This window comes from Heliconius melpomene, chromosome 4 (genome assembly GCF_056956725.1).
Source record: "Heliconius melpomene rosina isolate 202511_hmr_F chromosome 4, ASM5695672v1, whole genome shotgun sequence".
NCBI lineage: Eukaryota > Metazoa > Arthropoda > Insecta > Lepidoptera > Nymphalidae > Heliconius > Heliconius melpomene.
Genome location: NC_140392.1, coordinates 10,164,079 through 10,180,780, shown reverse-complemented (window position 1 = coordinate 10,180,780; position 16,702 = coordinate 10,164,079). Strand labels below are relative to the sequence as shown.

General features: G+C 33.2%; 1 protein-coding gene across 1 annotated transcript; it reads right to left on the bottom strand.

The window, feature by feature from the left end:
• Positions 1-11,568: 11,568 nt before the first annotated feature.
• On the bottom strand, positions 11,569-16,240 carry LOC146539728 (cytochrome P450 6k1-like). The gene is made up of 11 exons (XM_085184960.1): positions 16,140-16,240; positions 15,577-15,739; positions 14,999-15,047; positions 14,265-14,416; positions 13,914-14,060; positions 13,615-13,799; positions 13,360-13,514; positions 12,948-13,066; positions 12,654-12,759; positions 12,128-12,376; positions 11,569-11,816 (listed from the first exon to the last, which is right to left on the bottom strand). Exons 2-11 carry the CDS (start codon positions 15,736-15,738, stop codon positions 11,644-11,646), a joined length of 1,497 nt encoding a protein of 498 aa, XP_085041086.1. The 5' UTR covers position 15,739; positions 16,140-16,240; the 3' UTR covers positions 11,569-11,643.
• Positions 16,241-16,702: the final 462 nt, after the last annotated feature.

The following is a 16,702-nucleotide window of genomic DNA, read 5'->3' as shown; positions in this document are numbered from 1 at the left end:
TGCCTACTTGGTACCCTACTGTGTGTAAGAAACAACGTGAACCATCACAAAACTTACGTATTTTAAACAAAATTCTCAACCCTTTCATGTAAAGCTATTTGTGTACGTAAGCAAGTACCTTAGGCACACAAATAATTTAGTATCTATCATCGAGCTGATATGTTGAGGAAGCCAGGACCTCAATATTAGAACTCTTCACATTATTCCCACCCCATAATATAACATATAATAGTAATAATAATCAATTTAACTTGCGGCAAAGCTAAAATGTACTCAGCGAAATTGAATGCGACCGCAAGTTAACACTCGCGCTAGTCGGCGTCGGCAGGGCGCGTCAATCAACGGGCCGCACTATTAAACTTTTAATTACGCATTCCGTACTGTTTAATGAATCGTTAGTGTTACTTTGCTTGTATGGGTTTTTATAGAGGTTTTTTTATGAAATATGTGGTATTGTGTCTAGCTGTGTGAGTGACGGTTGTAGGTTTGGTTATCGCTAGGTAAATTATTTATTTTCCTCTTTTTAGTGATACGACAAAGTGAGTCGTTAGAAACCACCAATCAGCACGCAAAGTCTCGAGATTTGGGGGAAAGTGGAGAATACCCTGATACAGTGTGAGGTTAAAAAAATATGGTTATTTATTATTATTTCTAATTTTTTTTATGAAAAAGAACAGAAATTACTATTTTTTACTTTCACTATTTTTTGTGACTATTTTTTTTCACTTTGTCTATTTTTCTTAATCTAATATACAATAAAACTACAATACATGTATTTTATAAAGCAAAAATTTCGATTTCTTAAATATTTTGAAAGCTATATCCATGTACATATTATAGATATATCACTTTACAAAGTAAAAAGGACAAAGGGCAATCTATCAACATTGCCGCGGGTCAACCTTCACTGTATTTACTGAAAAATGTTAGGAACCTGAACCTTTGCAAGCTTCACATCGTTTAAACGCTTTTGTGTATAAAGAAACAGTTTATCATAGCACGATATCCTGATTTTAAATACAAATATGTTACGTGTAAAATGTTTATATAAAATAAAAATATATATTTTTCAGCCTTACACATTAGGATAGGCAGAGGGAACCTGGGAACCAGTATTAAGACACTCCATTCTCATTAAGAATCTTTTCCGCCGTTTTCCACTTTTCCGCCGCATCCTGAAGACATTACGTGTTGACTGGCGGAACTCACCGCCGGCCTATGGTTGCCAGAGCGAAGAAATCATAATATTTAAGGTAAAGGTTGTGGATTAGATTCCAATCCAAAGGGAATCTAATCCACAACCTTTCACCTTTACAGCCTCTGCGCCACGTCTGGCATCATCTGGCGTTTAGTAAATAAGAAGTGCAATACAAATATATTAGTTACAAATAAAGTGTAGAATCTGGATACATCACTTGTAGTCCAATAAGGCTATGTCCGATGGAAGAAGATAAATGATATCTGTTTAAGAATTCTCAATAAGTACAAACGGTAGAATCAATTTCCTTGGGCTTAGACACCCAAATTGCTCTCGGTTCGTTTCTTTTTAATTAAGGCGGAGGGACAAATATTTGCTTTTAAAAATAGTATAGCCTAATTGGATATTTGTAACGTCTTATATTCACATGATATATTTTTATACTTTTACATCGACATGAATGAAAATATCGAATCTGAAATAATGGAATTGAACCCGCAAGCTGTCGCGTTTACTGTCACACGCTTGTTCCACTACGCCACCAATGGTCTCGAACGTCTTAGCCAGTAATAATAATATGTTTGTGTTGTTGGAGAATCCCATAGGTAAAGCGAATACCACCCGGACGAAACCATACCGAACTAGCCATATTATGATATGAATAAAACAATCAGAATCAAGAAAAAAGTAACTATTATCCAAATATGTATGTATATTTTAAAAAAAAATCATTGACCTATCTTATTTTAGTAGACTAAATAAAAAAGGCTTATTTGCAAACTTTCAAAATAATATTTGCGTTATTTGTTCTTTTGTACTACAAATAGCATTTGGTCCAGAAATATCTACTCTATGGAAAGTATGCCCTAATATTATAATAGTTTTGGTTGTAGGGTGGTTTTAATAACTACAGGTTCGTATATATTTTTAGTGTTAGATAGTCCACATTTGTAAAGTATTAACTTTCCTCGAACCTTTAGGCTATGATAGTCGTTCCGTTGAAACTGAGGTCCAACTGTACCTGAGGTCAGAGCTATCTCAGGCACTTATAACGGTTCATAAGGAGGAAGTTCGGAGGAAGCTGTAGGTAAAAGCTAGTTATTTATATACCACCTTCGTTAACTGAATTAGTATTCGCGTTATGTAAACACCAAATTATACAGTTGGCAAGTTCTTGGGAAGAAATATATTAGGTATATAGATCAAACTGAGCTTTAAGAAATATATTATTATACGTTTTAGTAGTGATTTACATAATAAGTCATGGTACCTACATCTTTCTTTTGCGCACTACGTATTGTCTAAGGACGTGGAATGCCTATAGATTCGTTTTAAAAGTAACTTACCTAACTTAATAAACTAAATAACTAACTTAAGCAGGTACATTAGAATAATAAATGCCGGATTACGATGCCGTTCTCTGTCATTTAGACCAGAGAAACTAAAATATTTGATGTAATCCGAGTGGAGATTGACACCACGTATAAGAACGTATATTTTTTTGTAAAATTCATATTTTTTTCAATACATAATACATTAGCATAACATTCTATAATATAAAATACAATAACATCGAGCTCCATTATTTTATTTCTAAGTAAACTAGTTAGTTGTTAGACACAAAACATATTGTATTCTTCTGACATGAAATTCCCAGTACGTGGGTAGCTGAATATTTTAGATGTTAAGGATTTATCTAACACAAGGACTTCAACTCTTGAGATCCTCGTAAACTTAGATCCTCCTCCGTACCGATAAAGAACAACACACGAATTCGACCACTTTAAGCTTTAATATATTGAATAACTCCTTTTCCATTGCTTTGCCAGTTTATTCGGGCATTATAGGTGTTGGGGATGAACCAGCAATGTATGGTGTTAGATTGTTATTGGTGGGGGTGAGAAAGTGGAGGGCGACACCGTTATTCGGAGGGTCGCAGGGTTGTATACATTTTAAGGCGAGTGCTCATTGAATTTCATAAGGCGGGATTACAAGACGCCGCTTGTTGGAAAGTTTTGTCGATCGCTGCATGTTGTTTGTGTAATAGATTTTGTCGCCGCGAAAAGCCGATTTCGAGCGAATATGTATGTATGTAGCACACGTATGTAGCTTTGGAACGTCTTTGGAATATTTAACATATTCTCCAAATTTTCATGTAAATTTTAGTGCTCAATCACAGCCTTTAAAATATTTAGTAGGAATTTAGTTTAAAAAGGAGAAAAAAGGTTCAGGTTTTGCCGCAAATCAGAGTAAGCTGAGGGAGCCTACTGTTAAGACACACGTTGTCCAATTTTGGAGATATTGTGTGTTGAGTAGCGGAACTCAACTATGCGTTATCGTCTTACCAACGAAACATTATTTATTCCATTGAGCGAGAATCGTTCCCATGACCGTAGCGTTTCCAGTCAAACCATAACTGCGTCACAACCGCCTCAATTGTTTTATTCATTCTTATAATTTAGAATCGTATACACAAAACTAGTATAATATGTTTATCCTAATGTTATTTACTTTAAATAAATATAACAGCTATTATATTTGTACGTACATTAATTAAACATAGCGATTATTTAATATACGTTTCCTAAAACCATAATATTAACTAATGTTTCATCACTACAAAACTATTATCGAGAATTGAAATTTCAGTGGAGTAAATATCAGTATATAATTTATTTATGTTGCTTTTGTAACACAAATACCAGCAATTTGTACACAATATCTTCAGTCAATTATAATTAGGTAAATAATAAGTAGGTAACTAAGGTATAGGATTTTCGGATTTTATTCCATAGGTAAGTAAAACTTGGAGGTCATCGTAGCACAATGGAACAGCAGAAGACTGTAAACGTAATGACTACAGATACGATCTTCATTCAGAAAATGATTAAATTTGATTAAATTTAGCTTCCACATCCACTCAGACGGGAACAGAATATTTTAATACTATCCAACTGTTACCCTGCCATGCCGGATGTAGCTTAATGGTGCTATGGTAGAAAACAAAAGTTTTCGCTGAAGTGCTAAACACAACACCCCCACATTTGAATCTAGTTAACGTCAAGTTACGTGAACTTTCTAAATATTCCTGTTGTGGTGGCCTCCTTAACCGCTCTAAGTTCGTTACTTCCATTTTATAACTTAGTTAACAAGTTTAGTTAATAATTTAGGATAATATTATTTGAAACATATGAAATAGTTGAAATTTAAAAAGTATTTTTGTTTTCTGATATTGGTATTGTTGTCTCAGTCGTTTTTTTGTGTTGACAAATTTCGAAGTTCTTGATGCAACGTTAAAAGTTTTATTACGCGGCTAATATCATACAGAATGAGGCAATAACGAAGCATAAACACTCATATCCTTTGAATACACTGACTTAGCAATTGAATTGTTACTGTCCTCTAAGGACCTAAAAGACCTAAAGGATATTTGATAATAATTTTAGCTCCATGAGTTTTTGAGAAAAAGTTCCTGACAGACGGACAGACAGATGGACAACATCTTATGAAGATAAAGTATTTTTAGATAGGGAACCATGAAAGTAATTAAATTTTCATGCATCCCAAAAGAAATTACCAACAATATGATCCTTTCACAGTAATGAGAGAAGGACTTTCAATCTCATTAAGCTGGTGATTCGATATCCATTAGACTCTTAATTATTGACGGTATTTCTATAATGGCTTTTATTCAGCGCTTATGAGATTCTTAAATAGAAACCCTATCTTGAATTAGGTCTAATGTACCTACGGGTTCAAATACCGCGCCCCTTCATACCTGTCAAGTGAATTGAAGTTTACAAATTGAACAAAAGGTATAGATTATGTATACAGTCAATCTGCCCACGGGTTTGTTTGTTCAACGGCATTATATCGATTTTAGAAAATTGACTGAGACGTTTTTGTATTTTTGAATATACCCAGTTGACCTTCGAGACCACAGTATCGATTATACTGAAGGACGTTTTGCTGAGACCGTAGTGTTTGATGCTACACTCTATCTGGCTATCCTGTTACGCTTCGTAAAAAAAATATGTAGGTAAGTTATGTTATTATTTTTGCTATATTGTGCAAATTACTTGCCAAAATTTACCAAAATATATAATTTTGCTTCTAAACTATTCTTATCACAAAAATCTACATCCAAATTAATAATGTCAATTAAAATTTTCATTCACGAACAGAAGTTTATTTATGAAAATTCCTATTAACAAGTAATCGGTGAAAACTTTAACTGGGTTCGTCGAAGCATCACTCAATTCTCACTCGTAAAGTCGTAATGGTCTTGACTTTGTTTCGTAAATGCGGAATAATTAGCCGCCTTCTTGAAATATCATTTCTCATTCAGCTCTCTGCAAAGTTGCGACAGGTAGTCTCGGTAGCTGGGTACTTCATTGACTACTTTAATACGTTTTGTGAAAAGGGGTATGATTGACAAGTTCAGTCGAGTGCCAAGTTTTATACTTAACTAGCTTCACCTGCGGATTTGCCTGAGTGGTAAACGTAACAAAAAAAATGGTATTAAACAATCATTATTTTCCACGTGAACGCCATCAGCAATTAAACCTACATATTAATATCGTTTCAATGAAGCACTTACCACTTATTTAGATACAAATGTCTAAAACTATTACAATAGACATTATATACACAATAATAATAACTTGTCGAGCATAAAGTGTTATCGAAACAATAAAGACAGTCGTAACATATGAAAGTGGTAATAATCAGGGCTCATTTTGTTTGTGGATTATATTAGGAATTCAAGAGATTCTTGTTCATATATTGTATTATTTATCTTCACTCATCTCACATATAGCACGATAGCTAAAGAGAGGTAGTGTTGAGAGTCTCTATTCTCACACCAACCTCTCTGTTCATAACTCTGACTACGGTAAAGTGGATGCAGAAACATGGGGGGATGGAACCCCCCCATGTTTCTGCATCTGCTGCTTCGTGGTCTATTGTCATTATCATGTTAAAGACATTGACAGAATCAATAAAACACTTATTTTGTAGCAATATGTGTGTATGTGCAACGCCACTCTATATCTATTGTGAAATAAAATAAATGCTAAATGCTAAGTCAAGTTTGTCAAAATAAAATAGTGGAAGCTGCATTTCAATCGGGTAAGCAGTTTCCGAGATTAGCGTGAACCAACGCACAGAAACAATTTTTTTACACAAACTGGTAAAAAATTTAAAAATAATTGTTTTGGATTCTGTTACATTAAGAGAACCTGCAATAAATTCTTATATACACCTAGTACAAATACAGTTTACGATTTCATTATAAGTAGGTACAGATATAGATATTAATCAAAATACTTGTCTACTAAAATTCCCACAAAAACACATAACACTGTTACAGAGTAAAAGTATGAAAAATATTCATTTTTTCTTTACATAAAACATAAATCAAGGAATGGCGTATATTTAAAAAAGAATACCCCATATGATTTACGAATGTGTTATAATATTATGTGACTTCGGCTGTTCCTTTGGGGCTTCTATGGAAGTACGACACAAATCAATATATACGAGCTCGAACGATAATATTGAGAAATATGTTATTGTTAAATCCGACAGCGTCTGACTGTGGGTAAGCGCGACGGTTATGGGTTCGATAGAGCGGCATTTAAATGAGGAACGGAGTGTCTTGACACTAGGTCCCCTCTGCCTACACTGTTTATCTTATCTTGATACCACAGAGAATTTTTACTATCCGAATTCAAATTCAAAATTCAAAATATTCTTTATTCAAATAGGCAATTATTATAAGCACTTTTGAATCGTCGAATGCCTAACGACAACAATTAGTCCGGTTAATCTAGATATTACTGTATATTTAAAAACAATGTTTACAGCATAAAGTTATTAGTTATTTCAATTTACATATATGGAAACTATTAATTGATTTATAATAAATTTCGATGAAAATTGTAGATACAGTGTAGAATTTATGCGGTCCATATTTCAATGTAACACAATGAATGTACTGGAGTTAAATTTACGTGACGTACTTTATATAATACTAATCGCCGCCCGCTACTTTGTTTTAGTGGATTTTAAAATGTAAAGTGGATATACCTGTCTTTTCCCGTTCCCGTAGGAATTTCGATAAATTTTCCACTAGTGCTTCCCTACATGTTCTAACTTTTTTAGCTTTACATAACAGGGTAGGCAGAGGGAACCTGTGGATCATAGTGTTAAGACACTTCGTTTCCATTAAGACACTTCCGTTCTCCACATTGCGATTTCTTGAGGCATTGCGTGTTGAGTGGCAGAACTCATCGCCCTATTTTATTTCACAAAGACGGGGAAACTATGAATAGAAATGATATTATTCTGTTTGAGACCATCGTCGCGCAACACAGCGACTGTTGTGAGTTCGATATCCACACAGGAAATTGAATTATTAAGACAAAACTCCGCGTGTACTTCCTTCCAATATCTTGTAAATTGGGAGGCACACAGCATATTACTTTATTTTTAATTTTTCTCCGCCAAAAACGAGTAAAAAGCCAATAAATAAATAAATTGTCAATTAATCTTTAGTGCGGTGTTCCATTATACACAACATACACTCATTTTCACTTACATGAAAAATAGTATTCGATAGGAAAGTATTTCGACGTAAATTGTACATTTTACTGAATTTATGCACTCATATATCAATAAGGCGCGACGTACTGCGCGCCTGAATAAATATTACTATAGTGAAATAACTTTGATATTTTTAACTACTAGAATTTTCAATGTAATGATATAGAAGCTCATGGTAGGTAGTGTTCATCTGAGAAACTCTTTGCTCGTTGGAAGGAGAAGGGCACGAGGCGGTACCATAGACCTAAAGACCTCAAACAAATTTCTAAGCTAAAATAAATGAAGAAAACAAGAATCACGATAGAAATTATATTTACTTTTTATATGTTTTAGGTAATAAAAAGGCTCCTGGCTAGCTATGGATTTTTGTAGAGTATTATTGAACGTTGGTTGTTGATTCAAATACCACTCGGACTTTACTTCCGTTTAAAATATAGAAGCATATTCAATCTGTCAGTTTTATAGGAATTATTATCTCTAGATTCTCTATCTAAAATATAAAATAAATATCCAAACCTATGAAAATAGTTTCTACATAATAAATTCAAAATTGTATTTGGAAGTTTCACAGATTATATTTAAACATGAATACTAAATGTGCACCTTTTGCCTAAAAATTGGCACCTTTCCTACGACAAAGTAATTTGAGCCCTATTTTAAAAGCAAAACAGTTGAAAATAAATAATCCCTGTTAAAATATAAACTTGGCATTGTAAAGACGGTAAACGGTATTCAATCGCGTGGAAAATATTTTATTGCACAAAGAATTTTCAAAAAGGAACGAACCTGTTCGTTCGTTATTTTCTCAACTATTTCCTAGAGTTATTGGGGTTGTGTGGCTGCGTAGTAGTTACATATATGTGTATGGTTAAATACTTAAATATTTTACGAAAAAGGAAATAGCATACCTAGACTATATTATGCTATAGAGTTCGAGGAAGTCGAAGCGTAGCATCACAGTTTATAACTTCTTCTCTTAATTTCGAAGACATGGCGTAAGCCAGAACTACATAGAGACATTTGTGTTATAACTAGAACCGTTGTAACTAGTTTGAGGAAATTAAAATAATTAATTTTTCCAAGTGAAAATTAAACTCACAAGCCGCAACGTTGCATATACGATAAGAAGCTATTCCATTGTTCCATTCCTATTTAAATGCTATTTAAAGAAAGGTTGAGGCCAGCAGTAGCACAGGGGCACAGAGTGTGACTGTAAAACCGACTGGTTGTGGATTCGAGGATATGAAATATTTAAATTTATATTTTAATTTCTTCGCTCTGGTGGCTCTGGTGTTAAAGCAAAGGGCGGCATTGATTTCTGCCATCCATCACGCATTACCTCCAAAATTCGACAGAATGTGGGTAACGGAACGACGTAACGCTAGCTGCCCTCTGCCTGCCTCTGTGTGCGGGATACAGCGTGAAGCTGATTTAATTTTTTTTTTTTAAGAAAGGCTAACATAATGTATAACTTGCAGCAACTTTAATAATATAATATGAGACATTTCCTTACTCATCTATATATATAAAATCGAAAGGTCACTCACTCATCACGAAATCTCAGAAACTACATGTGCTAGGAATCTCAAATTTTGCATTGGAGTTACTTATAGGACGTAGGTGCTCGCTAAGACGGGAATTTGCAATATTCGACTTCTAAGGGGGGTTTTTGGGGTCGGAAGTTTGTATGAAACTTCGTTACTACAAATGCTAGGAGTCTCAAATTTTGCATAGACGTCACTAGGACGTAGCCATAGAGACAGAAATTAATAATAACAAAGTTCACGCGGGTGAAACCGCGAGCGGGCCGCTAGTATAATATATATGTTATACGAAACAACCCCCTCGCCGCCCTCGAACGTATAACAATCATAATAATATCAAACAATAATACGTCACTGTAACGCATTATTACAGAATGTTCACACATTTCCATAAGTCATTTGCGTGTCATATATCCCGTATGAAAGAAACATTTTCATATTATTTTTGTATACTTTTAGTATGTAGTAATATTGTATTGAATATTTTTGTATATTTATTTACAATTCAGGTGTTTTACAAGACAAATGAGCCTAGTTGTGGTCTGTACGACTGTACGCGATAGGTTGTGGGTTCCATTCCCACTAGAGGAAATATTTAATATTTTTGTTTTCCTTGCTCTGGTAAAGGAGGCAAAGCGTGTCGTAGAGGTCCACTCAACACGCAAAGCCTCCAGAATTCGACGGATAGTGGTGAATGGAAGTATCTTAATTGATACCGAGTGTGAAGCTGATTTATTTTTGATTTTTTTTGTGATAATATATTCCATATAAAAGATTATATATCACACTATTCAATATATCGTTTCGGTGAGACACAGAAAACATAATTAGCGTTTGATTGCCGTTATTAATAATAAAATTTGACTTAATGGAAATTAAACTATCAGAGCAATGGATATTTACTTTACGTATCAGTCATTTGGAAGTCAATAACTACTTATTCTTTGTAATATAATTATATTACATTTAATAGATAGAAATGTTCAAAAACAATTTTGCAGCATAAATTCAATTAAGTTTTCACGACGGTTGTTTCTAGGGGCATTAAAATATTATGAATATTCAATATTTTGTTCTTCAAAGAGGATTTTTTGTGGAACAATTTCTCTTTGATACTATTTAATATTATTACTCAGCTGCTTTTTACGAAATACACTCTTTTTGGTCAAAAGACATCCGCTCGCCAGTAATTGGTATAATTTATAAAGGCAAAAAGGGGATACTGTTAAATTAAATTCTAAATAAAATATCAAATTACGATGGAAGTAATTAAACAAAGTAGATAAAAATGTATGAGATGTTATTTTTAGCAACACCCGCAAATGCCATGATAGACAGAGAGAATCTAGTATTAAAACATTCCGTTCCACACTTTCCACTTTTCTAAATTTCGAGATATTACGTGTTGCGTGGAGGAAATCTACGCCAAATCTACGCATTTTCAATTAAAATCAGATATTTTAATTGAAAATGGTATGGTAAAACTCTAACTTATAAAGTGGTGTTGGTGACCCAAAAAGAAGTCAATTGTTTAGCTGATTTAAGACATTATTAACCCATATTTCAAATAATTAAATTAAAAATAATATTCTGCTTTAAAAAAATTTTTACTCCCCATACAAGAAGATCTCAAAATCTATACACCGACACAATCAGCAGTAATTTAAAAATAATATTTTTAGCTCCACGCTGTATCCCTGACGCGTAGCAAGAGAGAACGGAGCGCCAAACCCCCAATAATTTTCATACCATATATGGTACCTAAGGATTTGATGCAGACATGCCTCTTTCATGCTGTCCACTGTTATTAACCTCTTTATACCTTCTCTCGGGGAATCTTCATATTTTTTACATGACCTTCGTCCAATATCATTTGTTCTATATTCTCGAAGGTCAGCTAAAATATTCCTTTACTCTGGTTCACAAAAGTAACTCACAGAAGTAAAATAAGATATCTATCTATAAAAAGCATAAGTATAGAATCCAAGCCAGTCTTTAGTAATATCGTTCGATACATCGACAAACCGCCAACTGGGTCTGAGCCAAGGTTTCAATAACAAATTATTTACTAACATTTAGACCTCAAAGCAGGCTATGTATGTATGTATTTGTATTACACGAACCCGACTCTCTTATTCAATATTTGGATAGGTCGCAATATATTTTATTATAATTTCTGATAAGGTTTCATATCTACATCTATATATGAATAAATACAACTAAAATAGAATCTATATTTATTAACTGTTCGTAAATTATACAGTCATTTCCTTGAAATATATGAAAAATATATATCTAATTTCTAGGTATATATTTAACCTGTAAAGGTTCTCCGGGTGTGTAAAACATTCCTCTATTCTCAATCTTTATGTCCACTGGTCGTTTTGTTCCGGGTATCTTCTCAACTCTATAGTTTAGGAACACCAGAGCCAAAGCTATGCGCAATATCATCATACCAAATCTCAAACCTAGAATTAAATTAACATTTAATAAATTTATTATGCTGTAGATAAATTATCTAATTCTGCACCATTACGTGTAGCCAGAGCGATGCTTTGCTTAATTATTATTACTAGTGAAAAATGATGTTTCAATTCATCTTCAGTGTTCTTTAAATTATCTTTTCAAATCTTTTATTTTAATAAAAAGATTAAAATAAAAGATTTGAAAAGAAAATAAAAAAAATAAATATCAAAGCTATAAAAAGCCGAATAGTATACATAATTTTCCTACTCTAATACAGTAACTTATTATAAAACAAATACCAAATAATTCTCACCAATACAATTTCTTGGACCTTCTCCGAATGGTATATAAGAATATGGAACAATTTTAGATTCATTTTCAGGCAAGAATCTGTCAGGCACGAAGTTGTCAGGGTCAGGGAAGTAATCTGGGTCGTAGTGCATGCCTATTCCGTTAATGTATACTGGAGTTCCAGCTTTGATGGTCAATTGATCATCTATTTTGTAATCTGTAGCTGCTACCCTATCCAACCAAGCCATGGGAGAATATTTGCGGAGAGACTCTAAAATGTTTATTTTATTAGTATACTGAAGAAAAAAATACATCTTTATAATTTCAAAAAAAATCTTAGAAATGTAAAATGGAAAGATCAAGCCAGGTGTTTTATATAGGAATATTATAAGAATAATATAATTTAAGTATATTTAATATGCAATATCAATTACGTTGTTGGTCACCAAACGCCGCATAATGTTTATCAAAACTAAGCTATTTACAACATTGTCTTTATGATTATAAAATATAATCTGCTACAATACAAAATAAAAAAATAGGCAAACCTTTTATAACACAATTAAGATATGTCACTTCTGATAAAACGCTGGAATCGAAGTTTTCGCTGCCAAATTTCTCTTTTACTTCCAATAACTCTCTGTACAGCTTATCCTGAAATTTCCCAAAAAAAAAAATAGAAATGACTAATAAAATAAATATTTTTTATTAACTTCACACTACATGCCGCACAGGTTGCCTGGTAGGCTCAGGGGACCTGATAAACACTCTGTTCCAATTTTTTATTCCAATATATTAAATGTTTAATACTCTAGGCATTATAACATGGTATACGAGTATACCTGTATTTCCGGATAATGGGCTAGTTCATACGTGGTGTATGTAAGTACGCTACCAGTAGTATCAAATCCAGCATAGAGGAATGTAGCTGCTTGCGCAACTACAAAGTTTTCTAGGTACACTGTAAAATAAGAAAATATTATAGTTCCACAACACCTAAAATATGTTCAGCTTAACACATGTAGCAAGAAGTTAAAGAGAACCTAGCGTACACTCTGTTTATCACTTTTCACCCAATTTTAGAGCATTGCGTGTTGTGGAGTGAAGGAGCTCAATATATATTTTATCAAGGTCTGTGCCACACAGAGGCTCACACGTGTGACTGCATAGGGAAATACTGTTCAAATATTTTAATTTCCTTATTCTGGTAAGAAAGCAAATGGCACTCATCACGCAATTCCTCGAATATATTACCTGGATCAGTATTTTGATTATTATTTTTAATTTTCAATAAAGCACCAAGCACGTCCTTGCAGTCATCGGAATTGTCACTTGCTTCCCTTTGAGCAACAATTGTCTTAATAATATTTCTAAAGTAATTCATTGCTGATGGTGGAAAGAATTTGCATCTGAAAAGATTAATATATATTTTATTTACTACTATTAAAAGATATTGTTAAAATTATCTTTAAATCTTCCATCTAATCTTCATAGCCTTGTAATACAAACCTGAAGAAATTAGCTACGTCCGGTAAAAAGTATATGCTGCACCAATTCAAACCTCGTAAAGTGCTGTATTCACCAAATTTCTTGGTAATACTCCTAATGGGGTCCGTTCCAGTGAGCGTCGCGTTGCATTTGACACCAAAGGCAGCAGTACCAATAATATCTGTGGTATAATCTGAATATAATTCCTGCAAATAAATTAGATAAATATTACAATTCATACCTATACCTCATACGTATATTTTAATACTGTTTGCCTGTCTGTCTGTCAGAATTATTAGTATCTTTATAAATAATCTTACCTTCGTATCAATTTGAGTGCCCTGTTCCTTTTCTATCCTTTGCAACAATTCTTTAGCCTTAGATAGAAAGAAATTATCCATCGCCCTTAATTTTGCTGTAGAGAAGGCGACGGTCAAACGACGTCTTGCATTACCCCATTCAGGTTCCTACATGGTTAATTAAGAAAGTAAGATCTAAGATAATATACATTAAATAAAAAAGGACTAAAAGACACTTTGGCTAAACAAAGTGCAACAAGTGGTACAAAATGTACTCAGAGCAAAATTATATGAGCCTTAGCTCGAATTGTTTACCAGTAACCTGTGCATTCCCATTGCAAGTTCAGTTAAAAAATAAAATTACAAAATTACCTTACTGATAAACAAGTTTAGCTTGCCCAAATGGTCGCTGTTGGCGCAGCTAAGAAAGCGATCTCGAAACACTGATGAGTCCCTTGTTAGAATGTTGCGGGCTATTTCAGGAGAATTGACAACTAGAGCTGGTCTCCAGAAAAGCCATATTCCTATAACACATTACAAAATATTTATACTTTATTTAATTTCATTCATTCTTTGCCTGTATGACAGTTTTAGCTTCATGCTATATCCAGCACTCAGCAGGGTAGGCAGAGGGAACCTAGTGTTATGACACTCCGTTCTCCACTTTCTGCCGAATTCTGGAGGCATTGCATGTTGAGTGGCAAAACATATAACATATAACAGGATTTAATTAAAACACCCTGTTCTCTTCTGTCCGCCCCTTTTGAAACATTTCGTGCTGGTTAGTGGAGCCCATAATGATTTCGCCTTGGTTTGTCCTAGCAAGCCGTGAAAATGCGAAAATCAAGAATCATGTTATATTTTACCAACTTTTACCTGCGGCTTCACCTGCGAAGTCTAATGGAAATAACTAAGAGATGTATATGATATAAAACACGTTTTAAACGTTAGAGGCAACCCTGACTAACTAAATTATTAACACTATATTAATAACCTATGGCTTTCCTCGATAATTCAAGCTAATACAAGGACGTACTTTCTGGTACATTGTCTCTATCCGACAATTATTCAGTTCAGAAAAAATATAAAGCAAAATACACACATACCTATATATGGTGTCCTGAATTCTTCATAGATTTGACGCATCCATACTCCCTGAAAGAAATAAAAAAGAATAATATAATTTTTTGAGGTAATTGTGGCGAATTCTCACTGTAAACGCCAATACTGTAATGATTATGGGCTCCTTCCCCACTCAAGAGAAAGGTTATAATTTATTTGAGTTCCGCCACTCTACAGGCAACGTGTCGAAAATTGGGCGGGAAGTAAAAAAATAAACAGCCCAAGAGCGTGATGCTGTTTTTTTAAGCAGAGGGAAACCAATGTTAAGTCACTTCCACACGTATCAATTTAACTTTTTTCGACACTACTGTTTGTGTTTTTATTAATCAGTACTGTTATCAAAGGTGATAGAGATGAACCATATTATATAGATAACCATAACCTATTATTATATAGATAACATAACCATAACCAACCTATAGAGATGAACCAATAATTCGTAAACATTATTTTTGACGTAAAATAATATAAAAATACATACATAATGTGGAATAAATTAAAAATAGTTAAAGTAAGTACATTTCTCTGTTTTCTATATACAGCAATTAAAAAAGCTACTTACAGGATTTATCTTTTGCAGGAAAGTTAAACTACCAAATATTGGGTGAAAAGGTTTATGTGGCACACTCTCTTCAATCCAGTAACTTTGTGCCTTCGACCATCGGAAATATATGTACGACAACGTGAACACCACCGCGCCAAAGAGGATCTCAGCGAAGGCCATTCTGTAATAAATGTGGAAAAAATTGTATATATTATCACATATGTTGTCAATTCTACTCCTACGACTTTAGGTAGGATCCTGAGTACCACAGTACCTCTCGAACGCCTTATTTAACTTCCATTCGAACATTCTACGTAAATGCATTCCAGGAGAACTAGAAGAGATAGAAATAAGATACCTACTATTTTATTTCACACTTTACACATCCTATTGTTATTCCCAGTGTTACGACACTCCGTTCTCCAACATAAGCATAATATAGCAAAAAAAAACTATTTTTTGTAAAAATCAATCTTTTCTAAAAACGCTTATAAAAATATAACTTTTTCTTTGTATTAATTTATATGAAAATTTAAAAAATAACTTTTAGCCCGTATAAGTAAAGAAAAATATCTACCTACTTTTTAAATAATAATTATTAATCAGACTTAAATGTCAAAATCCAAATAAAACAGCGTTCGAGCAGCAACAAGGTCTATTTCAATCTGAAGAACTCAGTGCACTTACACCTCTTATCAATAACCACTTTTTATCACTTAAATAATTCAATAATAATCTCAGAATTAAGTACACATTTTTGAAGGAAGTTCGTTTTTAAAATATAATGTGAAAATCACATCAAAATGAAATATGTTTTTAATAAATATAGAAGTGACGTTAAACTAAAGTGACACAAACTTAAACAAAAATTAAATTATAATTGAAAATAATACTGACTTCAAAGTAAAGAAAATTGTAAAATAATAAATGACATTAATATTACTACCATACCTGCTTAATATTTAATATTCGTTATTTTTGGAGTAAGGTGTTGTTGTTGGGTATTTATTTAAATTATTTTCTTTAGCTTTTGTTTGATGCATGTAATCCTCTTTTAATGTTATTGTTTATGAAATATTTCATTCTCTTGGTGGGAATTGAAATGTGTCCCTGCGCGTAATAATGTTCTTACATGGAGGGAGGT

Bases quoted from the DNA above. Each gene is read 5' to 3' on its own strand.
- LOC146539728 (XM_085184960.1), bottom strand. From the start codon at position 15,738: ATGGCCTTCGCTGAGATCCTCTTTGGCGCGGTGGTGTTCACGTTGTCG. The intron at 13,067-13,359 runs GTAATATATTCG...CTTATTTTACAG, and splicing joins TAATCAAAATACTGATCCAG to TGTACCTAGAAAACTTTGTA. The intron at 12,377-12,653 runs GTTTGCCTATTT...TAAACATTTTAG, and splicing joins TCTTAATTGTGTTATAAAAG to AGTCTCTCCGCAAATATTCT.